This window comes from Lithobates pipiens, unplaced genomic scaffold (genome assembly GCF_037356315.1).
Source record: "Lithobates pipiens isolate NorthernLeopardFrog02 unplaced genomic scaffold, aLitPip1_a1.2 Scaffold_19, whole genome shotgun sequence".
Taxonomy (NCBI): Eukaryota; Metazoa; Chordata; class Amphibia; order Anura; family Ranidae; genus Lithobates; species Lithobates pipiens.
The window spans coordinates 584,770,548-584,786,750 of NW_027507764.1; the positions used below are offsets into that span (position 1 = coordinate 584,770,548).

General features: G+C 44.3%; 2 protein-coding genes across 13 annotated transcripts in view; one reads left to right on the forward strand and one right to left on the reverse strand.

Annotated features, from left to right (window-relative positions):
• LOC143997731 (uncharacterized) overlaps positions 1–16,203 on the forward strand; it is a 253,375-nt gene that overhangs the window by 115,775 nt on the left and 121,397 nt on the right. The window contains exon 5 of one of the 9 annotated variants that reach the window (XR_013277724.1): positions 581–683. The exons of the other annotated variants lie outside the window; for them this stretch is intronic. The gene's annotated coding sequence lies outside the window, so the exon portion shown is untranslated. The remainder of the gene's footprint in view (positions 1–580; positions 684–16,203) is intronic. 9 annotated transcript variants of the gene reach the window in all.
• LOC143997727 (ALS2 C-terminal-like protein) overlaps positions 1–16,203 on the reverse strand; it is a 197,452-nt gene that overhangs the window by 11,579 nt on the left and 169,670 nt on the right. For 3 of the 4 annotated variants that reach the window (XM_077493510.1, XM_077493508.1, XM_077493509.1), the window contains exons 19-25: positions 14,280–14,376; positions 12,340–12,497; positions 12,157–12,231; positions 11,859–12,035; positions 10,182–10,224; positions 6,089–6,190; positions 1,625–1,686 (exon numbers count right to left, since the gene is read on the reverse strand). In XM_077493510.1, the coding sequence (XP_077349636.1) occupies positions 1,625–1,686; positions 6,089–6,190; positions 10,182–10,224; positions 11,859–12,035; positions 12,157–12,231; positions 12,340–12,497; positions 14,280–14,376 (714 nt within the window). The remainder of the gene's footprint in view (positions 1–1,624; positions 1,687–6,088; positions 6,191–10,181; positions 10,225–11,858; positions 12,036–12,156; positions 12,232–12,339; positions 12,498–14,279; positions 14,377–16,203) is intronic. The other variant, XM_077493511.1, reaches the window with a different exon arrangement.

The following is a 16,203-nucleotide window of genomic DNA, read 5'->3' on the forward strand; positions in this document are numbered from 1 at the left end:
CACCTTTCAGGGGGGGAGCAGATAACTGTCTAATCCAGGTATTTGCTCCCACTTCCGACAATAGATCGCCGCAGATTCCACAGCGATTTACGCCATGTCCGGCCCCTCCACCGTCCCCCCACTGTCTGCTGACTTTTATTTTATTTTTCCTGTGGAACTCCACTTTAAGAGACACTGAGCCATTAAAAAATGTATCCACTTTTGTTTAGAAAAAAGCTTTTTGTCTGTGTCCATGTGCCAAGTGAACGGGAGTCCTTTTATAATGATCAGTCTGCTGCTGCACCTGCAGGGCTCTAATGAGGAAAGTGACAGGGTCTGCATTAGGGGTGCGCCCAATGGAAATTTTGGTGCTGAAACCGAAAACCAAGGATGCACTAGGCCCAAAAACCGATACCAAAAATGACAGTTTTTAAAATATATTTATTTTTATATAAAATTGTATTATATTCAACTTTTTAATTAATATCAATTTAAATGAATATGAATTGATTGTTGCCCATTATTGCCACCTTTAGTGCAAGAAAAGTTTAAGAAAAATGCAGTCTGCAGTCTCTGACCATCTCTTGTATCATGTCCACAGCCTCTAACCATACGGCCCGGGCAACTCAAATCCGCTTTGTGACACACGGAGATCGCCGCTCTGATCTGCATATGACGGGCACTGGTGAGGCTGCTGGGCACAGGTAGGCTGCATATGATGGGCACTGGTGAGGCTGATGGGCACTTGCAGGCTGCAAATGATGGGCACTGGTGAGGCGGGTGGGCACTGGTAGGCTGCATATGATGGGCACTGGTGAGGCTGCTGGGCACTGGCAGTCTGCATCTGATAGACACTGCTGAAACTGCATTTGATGGACACTGGTAAGGCTGCATTGATCTCTTGTATCATGTGTGCAGTCTCTGTCCATCTCCTGTGTCATGTCTGCTAGAGGTGCTATTAGCAGTGTGTTTAAGTAAGAGATTGCAGACATGGCCTGCATCCCAAAATCCCATTCATTACAAAGGTGTTCTATCGGGTTGAGGTCAGGACTTTGTGCAGGCCAGTCAGGTTCCTCCACCTCAAACTCTCTCATCCATGTCTTTATGACCCTTGCTTTGTGCACTGGTGGGCAGTCATGTTGGAACAGGAAGGGGCCGTCCCCAAACTGTTCCCACAAAGTTTGGAGCATCAAATTGTCCAAAATGTCTTGGTATTCTGACGACCTTAAGAGTTCCCTCCACTGGAATTGCTCGATCCCGAGCCTTGCTCTGTATGTCCATGACACACAGAACGTGTCTCTGCCCTGCCCACTGCTCCTTTTTCACTGGCTGTGTTTGACAGCAGCGGGAGCCAATGGCTTCCGTTGCTGTCTGTGAGCCAATGAGGAGGGAGAGAGTCGCTGCTTAGGCACACTGCTGGATGGAGATCGGGCTCAGGTAGGTATAAAGGGGGGCGCGGGGGGGGGGGGGGGAAGCTGCATGCAGAAGGTTTTCTACCTCCATAGAATAATAATTGCATAGAATTAAGGTAAAAAAAAAAAACACTTCTACCTTAGAACCACTTTCATTCTAAATACATACTAAAAAAAATACCAGTACGTCTGCAATGGATTTTATTACTAGGATACATACTGCCTCCACTTACATGATCTTCTGCAGACACTCCGTCGCTGAATGGAAACACTTATGCCGCACTATGGAATATCTCTGAAAAAGAAATGGACTTTGATCAGTTACATTGTATTCCCACTGATATCCTATGAATAAATACAACTAAAAACAATACAACAATAGCTGCTTTCTTAGTTTCCTCTATGTGTGAAAAATAAAATGGACCTGAATACTGAATCGCACTAAAGTTACATTGACGGTCTCGCTGAGTTGGATGAAGAGTAACGGACGGGAAGGAATTCTCGCCACGCCTGGGGAAAATGCTGCCAACAAACAATAACTATTCCAGGCTGTAGATGGCGCTGTGCCGCTCTCTCTGGGCCTGATCACACCTTTGCATTATTACTTCATGAATTTTTCTAGTTAAATAAATGGAAATGCATGTGATAAGACGTGTGCCAATGCACGCCATGATACACGTGAACACGTCATGGCAAGCATCAATGTAACCAGTGCTTTTTTTTTTTTTTACTGGGGACGTGGTTCTGTCACCACCAGCATTGTATATATGTATTTGCAAAGGGTGCTAGCTTGTGCTGGAGGGTCTACTTATGCTGGCTGCTGGAGGGGGTGGGGGGTTCCATGGGGTATATTGTTGCTAGTGGGGATCTAATGTTGCTGCGAGAGTTCTTATGTTGCTAGGAGGGTTCAGTTGTTGCTAGGAGGGATCTGCTGTTGAGGGAGACATCTATTATTCCTGGCTGCTGGATGGTCTATTGATGCTGGGGGGGATCTATTGTTGCTATTGGGAGTCTATTGTTGCAGGTGGGTATTTTGTTTTGGGGGGGGGGTGTATTGTTGTTGGGGGAGGGCTCTATTATTACTGAGGAGGGGCCTATTGTTGCTGGGAGGTCTATAAATGCTGGGGGGGATCTATTGTTGAGGGAGGCATAGCTTGTTCCTGGCTGCTGAATGGTCTATTGATGCTGGGGGGATCTATTGTTGCTATTGGGAGTCTATTGTTGTCAGGGTGGATCTATTGTTGTGGGGGGTGTATTGTTGCTGAGGAGGGGCCTATTGTTGCTGGGAGGTCTATAAATGCTGGGGGGGGGGATCTATTGTTGAGGGAGGCATCGCTTGTTCCTGGCTGCTGAATGGTCTATTGATGCTGGCTGCTGGGGGATCTATTGTTGCTATTGGGAGTCTATTGTTGCCTGGGTGGATCTATTTTTACTGGGGGTATATTGTTGCTAGGGGAGCGGTCTATCGTTGCTGGATGGAGTCTATTGCTGCTGAGGGGGTCTATAGATGCTGCAGGGATCTATTGGCCTATTATACTGCTTTTCCTGTTGTCATTGAAAAATTCTGTAAACATTTTTTAGCATTTCTTTCTAGGGCTGAAACAACAACTAATCGATTATTAAATTAATTGATTACTATTTTCATAATCGATTAATCAGGCCAGTAACATAATGGGGTTTAAAATAAACTAAAATTAGCCCTTTATAGTACAAAAAGAGCAAATAATCGTTACTGTAAATATTACTTTCACAGTTCTACAGTAAAAAAATAAACCCCTTTACAGTAGTGATTATCTGCTTTTTTTTTTCCTTTTTTTTTTGTACTATAAAGGGATAATTTTCATTTTTTAACCCCATTATGTTACTAAATGTCTCAGGCCTGGTTCACATCTATGTGTTTTTTGGTGCTTTTTGCAGAAACACACTACAGTTCATTTACATGGTCTCCTATGGGACACGTTCACATCTGTACTTTTTTCAGCCGCTGCGTATTTAGAAAAGATTTGATCTCTGAGTCTGATATTTACCAGATTCACCCTTTAACCACTTGCTTACTGGGCACTTAAACCCCCCTCAGTCCCAGACCAATTTTCAGCTTTCAGCGCTGATGCACTTTGAATGACAATTGCGCGGGCATACAGCACTGTACCCAAATTAAATTTTTATCATTTTTTTCCCACAAATAGAGCTTTCTTTTGGTGGTATTTAGTTACAGCTCGGAGTTTTATTTTTTGCTAAACAAACAAAAAAAGATGCAAAAAAAAAAAATCATGTTTTAATAGTTTGTTATAAAATTTTGCAAACGGGTCATTTTTCTCCTTCATTGAAGTGCGCTGATAAGGCGGCACTGATAGGCTGCATTGGTGGGCACTGATGGGCTGCATTGGTGGGCACTGATGGGCTGCACTGGTGGGCACTGATAGGCATAGTTAAGGCGGCACTAATAGGCACAGATAAGGCGGCACCGATGGGCACAGATAAGGCGGCACTGATGGGCAAAGATGGGCACAGATAAGATGGCACGGATGGGTGGCACGGATAAGTGGCACGGATGGGTGGCACGGATGGGCACTGATAGGTACCACAGATAGATGGGACTGATGGGCACTGATAGGTGGCACTGATAGGTGGCTCTGATAGGTGGCACTGCTGGGCACTGATGGGCGGCACTGCTGGGCACTGATGGGCGGCACTGCTGGGCACTGATGGGCGGCACTGGGGTGCAGCACCTTTGAGGCCGATTGGGTGGCACTGTGGGTGGCACTGTGGGTGGCACTGTGGGCACTATGGGCACAGACGGGGGGCACTTACTTTTACTTTTAGTTCTACTTCAGTATGGCACTGCGGGAGGCAGGTGGGCACTGGCAGGTGGCATGTGGTGCCTTGCATTGCTGGCCGTGATCGGGACTGATGTCCCGATCACGGCCGCCGGTGATCGGCTTTTTTTTAATATAATAATAATAGCCGATTACCGGCTCCGTTCTATCACATGATCAGCTGTCATTGGCTGACAGCTGATCACGTGATAAGGGGTCGGGATCGACCCCTTACACGGATCGGTGATCAGGCGAGTCTCACGGACTCGCCGATCACAGAGCGCGCCGCGCGCGCCCCTCAGGGGGCGCGCAGGCCGCTCGTAACCGGGACGACGTCAATAGACGTAGTCCCGGAAATCTAGGTCCGCGCTAATGCCGTCATTCGGCAATAGCGCGGATCCCAAGTGGTTAATAGTATATACAGTATATATCTCCTAATAGTGGTATATACAGTATATCTCCTCTAATAGTATATACAGTATACTTACCGTAAAGTTGGTTATTTTTTTACCACTGCCTACAGAGATATTTAAGAATAAATTGCCATTTTTTTCAAAACTTTACATATTAGCTAAATTATATACCACGCTTTTTCTTCAGATTATTAACAGATTAATCGATGAATCAAAACAATAATCGGCCAACTAATCGATTATGAAAATAATCGTTAGTTGCAGCCCTATTTCTTTCACAGTTCCTGGCTGCTAGATGACGCTGGCTGCTGGGGGATCTATTGTTGCTATTGGGGGTCTATTGTTGCCTCGTTGGATCTATTGATTCTGGGTGTATTATGTTGCTGGAGGGTGTCTCTTGCTGCTTTGGGGGATCTATTGTGGAAGGAGGCTTTGATTGTTCCTGGCTGCTGGATGGTCTACTAATGCTGGCTGCTGGGGGAATCTATTGTTGCTATCAGGGGTCTATTGTTGCTGGGGGAGGGTATATCGACGACAAACTATGGTACTTTAAAATCTCCATAGACGACACTTTAAACTCCTTTACAGGTTACCTGTTTAGAGTTACAGAGGGGGTCTAGCACTAGAATTATTGCTCTCGCTCTAATGTTCGCAGCAATACCTCACATGTGTGGTGCACATACTATTTACATATACGTATGCAAATTAGGTATGCGTTCGCATCTGCGCGCGAGCATGGAGGGATGGCGGGGGTTAGGGTGCTCTCAATTTTTTTCTTATTTATTTCACTTTTTAATTTTACACTGTCCCTTTATTATTATTAATTATTTTTTTTTTTTGATCACTTTTATTCCTATTTCAAGGAATGAAAACTTTTTCTGGTAATAGAAATAAGGGATGACAGGTCCTGTTTATGGAGAGATCCGGGGTCAAAAAGAACCCAAATCTCTTCTTTAACTTTAAAAGCAAAAGATAAAAAAAAAAAAAGTTTATCTTTTAGCTTTAAAAAAATTAAAAGAAATAGTTTACTTCCAGTCTGGACCGGAAGTGACATCATGATGTCGCTCCGGTCCTCCAAGGCCATAGAGGTGTTCCAAGAATAACTTCACTTTGATTATCTATGGGAGCAGCCGGCCGTACCATCAGATCGTTTCTCGGGCGAACCGGTGGAAAAGGTAAGTCCGAGAAACACCGGCGGGAAGAGGGGGGGGATCGGTTGATGCCCCCCCCCCGCCACTTTGAAAACCACTTCAGCGGCTGATCGGAACAGTTACATGAAAAAGCCAGCCACTGGCTGCAAAAAAATGGGGTTATGGCTGATATCTTCAGCCATAATTCCGGTAAACCACTTGCAGACCGCAACGTATATATTCGTATTGTGGTCGGCAAGTGCTTTTTAACCAATCACTAGTCCAGACCCGGCCAAGGCTCCTCCCCTCCCCCATGCAGGCTCTGTGCTGACTCTCACCTTTCTCCTCGGGGTGGGTATTGGCATTGGACTCGGGCCACTGATAACTTTCCGGCTCCTCCGCACACCCCTGGCGTCAGCTAGTGATGAGGGCGTCAAAAGCTTTTTTTTTTTTGGTTGTTTTAGAATAAACGTTTATTGGAAGAATAATGTAACGGATGCTCACATGCAGAAAACTGACCGAAAACACGCCGAGCGGCAGCATGCTGGACCACTAGTGTTAGCTGGAAGGTTAAGCAGAACTCCAGTTTTGTTAAAAACTAAACCATGCCAAATACATCCCATCTATTAAAGATGCCGGTTATTCTGCTTGTATTTGGCCTTCTCTGGTTCCTCCCTCCCCCTTTGTTTCATTACCTACCCTATTATAGACTCTCTATGCAATGCAGGCAGATCATGGCTGGTGGGAGGGGCCAGCAGGGGGCTGTACATCACTTCCTGAATAAGATCACAGCCTCACCCCCCTCCCCCCCCGCCTCAGTACTCCTCTGAAGAGCCCTTAGTCCTGATACAAGGAGTGGGGTCGGTTCTTGGGGGGAGTTATACAAATATCAAAATGCCTTGATGGGTGGCTCTGGAAGTATGGGCATTCCTAGGCAGGCTGTATTTCCATGCAGACCACCCTACATGACACCTGTGAGTACGGCTCTATGATTGAAAGAACCAAAATCCAAGGGAATGAAAGGGGGAGGGACCTTCAGGCTGAGGAGGAAAGGGCTAAGATGATGCTGAGTGACCTCCGTGCCCCAAACATGGGTAGTGTGCATTCAGTACATTATGGCTGTGTTCATACTCTACTTTACACAAATAGTTGTAAATATATAATAGTATAAATAGTAATAGTATAAATAATTGAGCACTATAGAATATAGCAAAGTGAATACACCCATGTGCAAAAATCTATAAACAGAATGTATTTTTCTGTACTTATTCCCAGTGCAGCATTTACATCATTTACAGTTCTTTGAAAAAGTATTAATACCCCTTGATTTTTTTTTTTACATTCTGTCATGTTACAACTAAAAAAAGTAAATGTATTTTATTGGGATTCTATGTGATAGACCAACACAAAGTGGCTCATAATTGTGAATTGGAAGGAAAATTATAAATGGTTTTTATTATTTATTTATTTTTTACAAATAAATATGTGAAAAGTGTGGGGGGGGGGACATTTGTATTCAGCCCCCTTTACTTTGATACCCCTAACTAAAATCTACTGGAGCCAACTGCCTTCAGAAGTGACCTAATTAGTAAATTGCGTCCACCTATGCGTAATTTTATCTCAGTATAAATACAGCTGTTCTGTGAAGCCCTCAGAGGTTTGTTAGAGGACAAACAGTAGCATGAAGGCCAAGGAACACACCAGGAAGGTCAGGAATTAAGTTGTGGAGAAGTATAAAGCAGGGTTGGGTTATAAGAAAATCTTCCAAGCTTTGAACAAATCACGGAGCTCTGTTCAATCCATCATCAGAAAATGGAAAGAGGATGGCACAACTGCAAACCTACCAAGACATCGCCGTCTACCTAAACTGACCGGGCCGGGCAAGGAGAACATTGAACATTCATCAGAGAAGCAGCCAAGAGGTCCAGGGTGACTCTGGAGGAGCTGCAGAGATCCACAGCTCAGGTGGGAGAATCTGTCCACAGGACAACTATTAGTCGTCTCTCCACAAATCTGCAATTTATGGAAGAGTGACAAGAAGAAAGACATTGGTGAAAGAAAGTCATAAGAAGTCCTGTTTGTAGTTTGTGAGAAGCCATGTGGGGGACACAGCAAACATGTGGAAGAAGGTGATCTGGTCAGATGAGACCAAAATTCTACTTTTTTTATTAAAAGCAAAATGCGGAAAACACTGCACATAACTCTGAACACACCATCCCCACCGTGAAACATGGTGGTGGCAGCATCATGTGGTGGGGATATTTTTCTTCAGCAGGGACAGGGAAGCTGGTCAGAGTTGATGGGAAGATGGATGGAGACAAATACAGGACAATCTTAGAAGAAAACCTGTTAGAGTCGCAAAAGACCTGAGACCGGGGCGGAGGTTCTCCTTCCAGCAGGACAACGACCCGAAACATCCAGCCAGAGCTACAATGGAATGGTTTACATCAAAGCATATTCATGTGTTAGAATGGCCCAGTCACAGCCCAGACCTAAATCCCATTGAGAATCTGTGGCAAGACTTGAAAATTGCTGTTCACAGACGCTCTCCATCCAATCAGAGCTTGAGATATTTTGCAAAGAAGAATGGGCAAAAATGTCCCTCTCTAGATGGGCAAAGCTGGTAGAGACATCCCCAAAAATACTTGCAGCTGTAATTACAGAGAAAGGCGGTTTTACAAAGTATTGACTCCGGGGGGCGCCATACAAATGCCCCCCACATTTTTCACATATTTATTTGTAAAACATTTTGAAAATCATTTATCATTTTCCTTCCACTTCACAATTATGTGACACTTTGTGTTGGTCTCTCACATAAAATCCCAATAAAATACATTTACATTTTCGGTTGTAACGTGACAACATGTGGAAAATTTTCAATGAGTATGAATACTTTTTCAAGGCACTTTACATCTATATTCACCCCAATGAAGCCAATCACTAGTGAGCTATTACTGTACTGGCTGCAATCAGCCTGCAGTAGATCACTATAGCAATCCCCCTGACCCCTGAACTCTGTGCACTACTTAATCCCATTACCTGAACTCTCTGCATTACCTGCTACTGACCCCTGAACTCTGCACTACTTACTCCTGAACACTGTGCGTTATCTACTCCTGGCCCCTGAACTCTGTGCTACTTACTCCCCTTCACTTTGCGTGTTACTCACTCCTGACCCCTGAACTCTGTGTGTTACTTACCCCTGACTTCTGCACTCTGCGCATTATCTACTCCTGACCCCTCAACTCTCTGCATTACCTACTCCTGACCCCTGAACTCACTGCATCATTTACTCCTGACCTCTGAACTCTGTGTATTACTTAATCCCGCTCTCTGAACTCTCTGCATTACCTTCTCCCGACCCCTGAACTCTGCGCTGCTTAATCCCATTCCCTGGACTCTTTGCATTACTTTCTCCTGACCCCTGAACTCTCTTCATTACCTACTCCTGACCCCTGAATTCTGTATTACTTACTCCTGAACTCAGTGTGTTGCTTACTCCAGACCTCTGAACTCTGTGTGTTACCTACTCCTGACCTTTACACTTTGTGTGTTACCTACTTCTTACCCTGAACTCTGTGTGCTACTTATTCCTGATCCGTGTGCGATATTTACTCCTGAACCCTGCACTATGTTACTCACTCCTGACCCCTGCACTTTGTGTGTTACTCCTGACCCCTGAACTCTGTGCTAATTTCTCCTGAACTCTGTGTGTTACTTGCTTCTGACCCCTGCACTCTGTTTTAGTTACTCCTCTGTTGCTTATTGATGACCCCTACACTCTGTGTTGTACTTACTATTGACCCCTGAACTATGTGCTAGTTTCTTTTGAACGCTGTGTGTTACTTTCTCCTGACGCCTACACTTTGCGTGACTATAACTTTAAGGAAAAGAGACAACTCTCAGTTCCCTGAGTTAGAACAAGACTCATGCAACACAACTATTATTTCTAGCGATGGCAACCAATGCAAGCTGAAATTAACTAACATTATGGCAAATATGACATGTGTTATGGCTTTGTGAATTGTGCCTAAAACAGTTATAAAACAGAAGACTCACAGCACACCAACTAAATGTGCGGGGGTTGGTAATTATTGGTAGCCTTTTGTAGATACATTATGGCATGCAGGCAAGGCACTGGTTTCTATATGGTGCATAGGGGGCAACTAGGCACATGCTTTGGGCGCCAGATTTTACTGGGCAGCACAGATCAGGTAATATTGTATTCGTAGGAAAGGAATAAAAAGGGAACATCTTTCAATTCGAAATTAAACATGGCAAGTAAGACCTCAGAACCGAACAAGACATGCAGAGAAGCTCTCAGTCCATGGCATTTTCTGGATGTTGTCTTTAGAAGTCACTAACAACCACATAACACCATAATATATGCTACGTATGCAGCATGCCAGTAATTATGCATCTCTCTCTTACCTGATTGGTTGTCAGCTTCACTTCTTTAAGAGGCCACAGCTGCCTAGAGAAGACAAAAAGAACAACCACAAATTAAATAAAGACATAGTTGACATGTGTAAAATATAATGGTGGTGAACAAGATAGATCTATAGGTTTGTGGATCCCTGACCATCACACATTGTTGGACATCCTATTTCATTACCATGGTCATTCATATGAAGTTGACCACAAGTTGCAGCCATAACATCCTTCACTCTTCTGGGAAGGCATTCCACAAGAGTTTCGAGGGTGTCTGAGAATTTGGGCCCATTTGGGAGGTTAGGTGCTAAGGTTGGATGAGAAGATCTGGCTCAAAATTGGTGTTCATTCCAAAAGAGTTCAGTAGGGTTGAGGTCTGGGCTCTGTCTTTATGAGGCTGGCTTAGTACACAGGGGCATAGTCATGGGGGAACAGAAAAGGGCCATGGCCTTCCCCAAACTGATACTCCAAGGTTGAGCTATTGGACATCCTGTTCCAAAACCATGACAATCAATATGAAGTTGCACCTCATTCCAAAACCATGGGCCGTTAATACAGAGTTGCCGCTCTGTTAAAAAAAAAATGCCCATTAATATGGCGGTACCCCCTCCCCCCAATCCAAAACCATGGCAATCAGTATGGAGCTGCACCTCATTCCAAAACCACAGCCGTTAATAGAGTTGTCTTCCTATTAAAAAACCATGGTTAATATGGCGGAACCCCCACAATCCAAAACCATGGGCATCAATATGGAGTTGCCCTCAATTCCAAACCATGACCAATAATATAGAGTGGCCCCTCATTTGTGGCTACAGCATCCTCTACTCTTCTGGGAAGACTTTCCACAAGATTTTGGAGGGTGTCTGTGGGAATTTGGCCCATTTGTGAGGTCAGGGACAAAGATCGGATTAGAAGACCTGGCTCACAATTGGCGTTCATTCGAGAGGTGTTCAATAGGGTTGAGGTCAGGGCTCTGTGCAGGACACTTAAGTTCCTTCATGAATTCAAACCTACTAAACACCTTTGGGATGAGAAGACCTCATCCCAAAGGTGTTCAATAGGGTTGAGGTAAGGTACCGATTTTGGATTAGAAGACCTGGCTTAAAATCCATTTCATCCCTAAGGTGTTCGGTAGAGTTGAGGTCAGGGCTCTGCGCAGGACACTCAAGTTCCTCCACACCAAACTGGTCACACCATGTCTTTATGGAGCTGGCTTTGTACACAGTGGAGCAGTCATGGATGGAACAGAAAAGGGTCTTCACCAAACCTTATCCCAAGTTTTGAAGTGTACCCTTCATTGGAAAAAACCTGAACTCAGTCATTTGCTGGGAAGATAGAGAGATTATATGGCCAAGTTTGGAGACATTCCACTTCAAAATCGAGGCCATTGACATGGCTACAACATTCTCCACTCTCCTGGGAAGGTTTTATATAAGATTTCATAGTCTTTGTGGGAATTTGTGCCCATTTGTGAGGTCAGGTGCTAAGGTTGGATGAGAAGACCTGGGTCACAATTGTTTTTTTGAGTTCATTCCAAAGATGGTCAGTAGGGTTGAGGTCAGGGCTCTCTCCTCCACACCAAACTGGTCAAACCATGTCTTTATGGAGCTGGCTTTGTGCACAGGCACAAGGGCCAAGAGATAGATAAGTGGATATATAGGAGAGACAGATAGGTACCTTTGCACATCCAGGAACTCCAGCAGTTTGGTGTCGGTCAGGTGACCCAGGCGGACTATACCTTGCCAGTAGAGGGCATCTTCCTGCTCATGGTAGAGCATATACAGCATAAAGAGGTCAGGGTGGAACTGGGGGAGGATGGCGGGGAGGATCACAGTATGAGGATTCAGCTCATCACTAGAAATAGGAAATAATACACAGCTGAGTCTTTCCTCTGAGAAGTGACATCTCATTTCTAATCAATCATTAGTGGGAGAGAAGACCTATAATAAGCTACTGTATATAGGTTATCGCTCACCTCAGTTCTTCCTCCCCCTCCTGCACTCCGGGGATTGTCCGTCTTTCCTTCTCAGCTTTCATGGCCATTAGCTCCCTACAAATAATGAATTTCACACATCACAAGTTTAGTACTTCTGTCACTGGGTACGGCTCAGCTCTCCATGGCTCTATTGGTCTGTTCTGGGTATGACACAGATAGTACCTGAAAAACTCCCAGATCTTTTTGGCGTAGTACTTGATTTCCTCCTGCGCCATGCCCAACAGATGGAGATTTGCCCCCGCTCCAGAGTATGTAGCCTGAAATGTCCCATGTAGCATCTTCAGGAGTTTCTTCAGAGGATGTGGAGAGAAGTTGAATGCCTGAAAGCAAATAGGATATCATCTATCAAGCAAATTAGTAATTATGTTAAATTATTGTAAATTGTATGTAAATTATTAAAGACCACGAAACAGTTCTTTTTATTTATTCCCACCCATTGCACCTGAAATCAGGGGCGGATCCAGAGCCTAGTCTCGGGAGGGGCACTGCCAGAAAATTTTGCATGCAATTTGTCGGGGCAATGGCTGGTGTTGGCTCTTCAATCATCACGCCGCCATGGTTGGTATGGTGTCAGAATGATTGAAGCACATTATTTCTATTATTACAATGTAATATATTATTACATTGTAATATAAAATATAAAATGTAATAATTCAACTCACCAAAATTCTGAATCAGTGTGAGCCCTGTGCGTGCCACTTGCTACCGTCGCCTGCCACCAGATGCAGCATGTCACTTGCCACCGTTGGCTGCCACCAAATGCAGATTGTCACTTGCCATGTCACTTGCCACATCCCCTGACACCAGATGTGGACTGTCACTTGCTAATGCCTCCTGCCACAAGATGTGGATTGTCACAAAGTGATGCTGCATTGCGGCCATCTTGGTACACCCCCACTTATCTGCAGTAAGCCTAGAGTTAGAAGTCGGTAAGCGGACATCTTTATACACCCACCAAGTCTTGCTTTTCACAGTTATTTTTAACAGTCAAGTCAGCTTATTTAGTGAAATATAAGTTGAGTTTACTTATACCTGTGAAAAGCAAGACTCCGGTGGGTGTTTAAAGATGTCTGCTTGCCGACTTATAAAACTAAGCTTACTGTGGACGAGTGCGGGAGTACCAAGATGGCTGCGACGCAATGTCCCTTTAGTCACATATTCAGATGGGTAGCAGCTTCTTGACAACACCTGCCTGCTTACTTAGTCACACACCAGCCCAACCGTCCGCTGGCATTATTGCCCGTCTGCTCGCTTACCCACCGGCCTGCTCAGTCACCCGCTCATTATTTTTTCGGGGGGAGCAATTGCCCCGTTGCTCCCCCCCCCCAGATCCGCTCCTGCCTGACATCCTGGGCAGCCAACTGAGACTGACCCCACACGCCTATGGAATTGGCTCACCTAAACTCCACCTCTAATTATGCAAGGGCTGCCCATTCATGGCCCTCTAATCACTGAAATTAATGCCTTACTACTGCAGGTGGCCATAACACTGCCCCTAATCCAGTCTAGTGCCTCTGGGGTGAGGATGGTGCACTTTGGACATGCCCTAGAGGGCAATAGATGCTTCCAGATGGTGAATTGTGTGGACTGGCTGATAGTTTCTGTTTTCATTGAGATAAAATACTGGTAAAGCTGACCGGTATTAACTTCATGCCCCCTTCCTTACCGTCTCTACAAAGAAGACTGGGTAAAGCTGACCAGTATTCCCCTTTCTTACCTTCTCTACATGGAAGACCAGGTAAAGCTGACCAGTATTGATGTCATGTCCCCTTCCTTACCTTCTCTACAAAGAAGACCAGGCAAGGCTGACCAGTATTAACCTCAGGTCCCCTTCCTTACTTTCTCTACATTTTCTTACCTTCTCTACATGGAAGACCAGGTAAAGCTGACCAGTATTGATGTCATGTCCCCTTCCTTACATTCTCTACAAAGAAGACCAGGTATAGCTGACCAGTGTTGACATCATATCCACTTCTTTACCTTCTCTACATAGAAAACCAGGTACAGCTGACCAGTATTAAGGTCATGTCCACATCCTTACCTTCGCTACAAAGAAGACCAGGTAAGGCTGACCAGTAATAGGGTCACATCTTCTTCCTTACCTTCTCTAGATACACATGGAAGGCCTCTGGCTCCTGCTGGAAATTCAAGTTCTTCAACATGTCCTCTATCTTCACCGAGTCATCCTCAGTTCCGCTCCTGGAAATGACATCAGCAAACGTGTCATAGTTCTATCGGCCTATTCAAACCTTCCCGTCAATCTAAACTGCTGTCTTTTAAAATATTGCTTTGTACAGATCTGCACTGGAAAAAAGCTCAGTATTGAGTAACGGGGAGGCGAGGGGTCAAACTAATATCCACCAGGTACAGACAGTTGTGAGTAGGTGATTGTTCTCTGTGAAGTGTGCCAGTGCCATCCAAATTAGTAAAATAAATAAAACACAGAAGATGTACCCTGACACTAGGCTAGGGCAACCAACTGACCTTCCTGTCATAGGTCATTGGACTCCTAGTTCTGAGTCTTGGTCCCGCAACTTCTTTCTGTTACATTGCATCATTGATGGTTTTTAAACTGAGACCAGAACAGAATTTCTCAAACTTTTTACCACCCCAGAAATAACTTTTAGGTCTCAAGGAACTTTGGATGACAATTGCAATGTCTTCAGGTCAGGATGTGTTAGTGTGAAGAGTAAGTTGGGATATAAGAATGAATAAAATAAAGAATTCAATGTCCGTAGCATTTAAGACCTAGAGATGGACAGTGGGAAGAATGTCCCTTACATTGGTGATCAGTGGGAAGAATGTCCCTTACATTGGTGATCAGTGGGAAGAATGTTCCTTACATTGGTGATCAGTGAGAAGAATGTTCCTTACATTGGTGATCAGTGAGAAGAATGTTCCTTACATTGGTGATCAGTGAGAAGAATGTTCCTTACATTGGTGATCAGTGAGAAGAATGTTCCTTACATTGGTGATCAGTGAGAAGAATGTTCCTTACATTGGTGATCAGTGGGAAGAATGTCCCTTACATTGGTGATCAGTGGGAAGAATGTCCCTTACATTGGTGATCAGTGGGAAGAATGTCCCTTACATTGGTGATCAGTGGGAAGAATGTCCCTTACATTGGTGATCAGTGGGAAGAATGTTCCTTACATTGGTGATCAGTGAGAAGAATGTTCCTTACATTGGTGATCAGTGAGAAGAATGTTCCTTACATTGGTGATCAGGGGGAAGAATGTTCCTTACATTGGTGATCAGTGAGAAGAATGTTCCTTACATTGGTGATCAGTGGGAAGAATGCTCCTTACATTGGTGATCAGTGAGAAGAATGTTCCTTACATTGGTGATCAGTGAGAAGAATGTTCCTTACATTGGTGATCAGTGAGAAGAATGTTCCTTACATTGGTGATCAGTGAGAAGAATGTTCCTTACATTGGGGGTCAGTGGGAAGAATGTTTCTTACATTGGTGATCAGTGGGAAGAATGTTCCTTACATTGGTGATCAGTGGGAAGAATGTTCCTTACATTGGTGATCAGTGAGAAGAATGTTCCTTACATTGGTGATCAGTGGGAAGAATGTTCCTTACATTGGTGATCAGTGAGAAGAATGTTCCTTACATTGGTGATCAGGGGGAAGAATGTTCCTTACATTGGTGATCAGTGAGAAGAATGTTCCTTACATTGGTGATCAGTGGGAAGAATGTTCCTTACATTGGTGATCAGTGGGAAGAATGTCCCTTACATTGGTGATCAGTGGGAAGAATGTTCCTTACATTGGTGATCAGTGAGAAGAATGTTCCTTACATTGGTGATCAGTGAGAAGAATGTTCCTTACATTGGTGATCAGTGAGAAGAATGTTCCTTACATTGGTGATCAGTGAGAAGAATGTTCCTTACATTGGGGGTCAGTGGGAAGAATGTTTCTTACATTGGTGATCAGTGGAAAGAATGTTCCTTACATTGGTGATCAGTGGGAAGAATGTTCCTTACATTGGTGATCAGTGGGAAGAATGTTCCTTACATTGG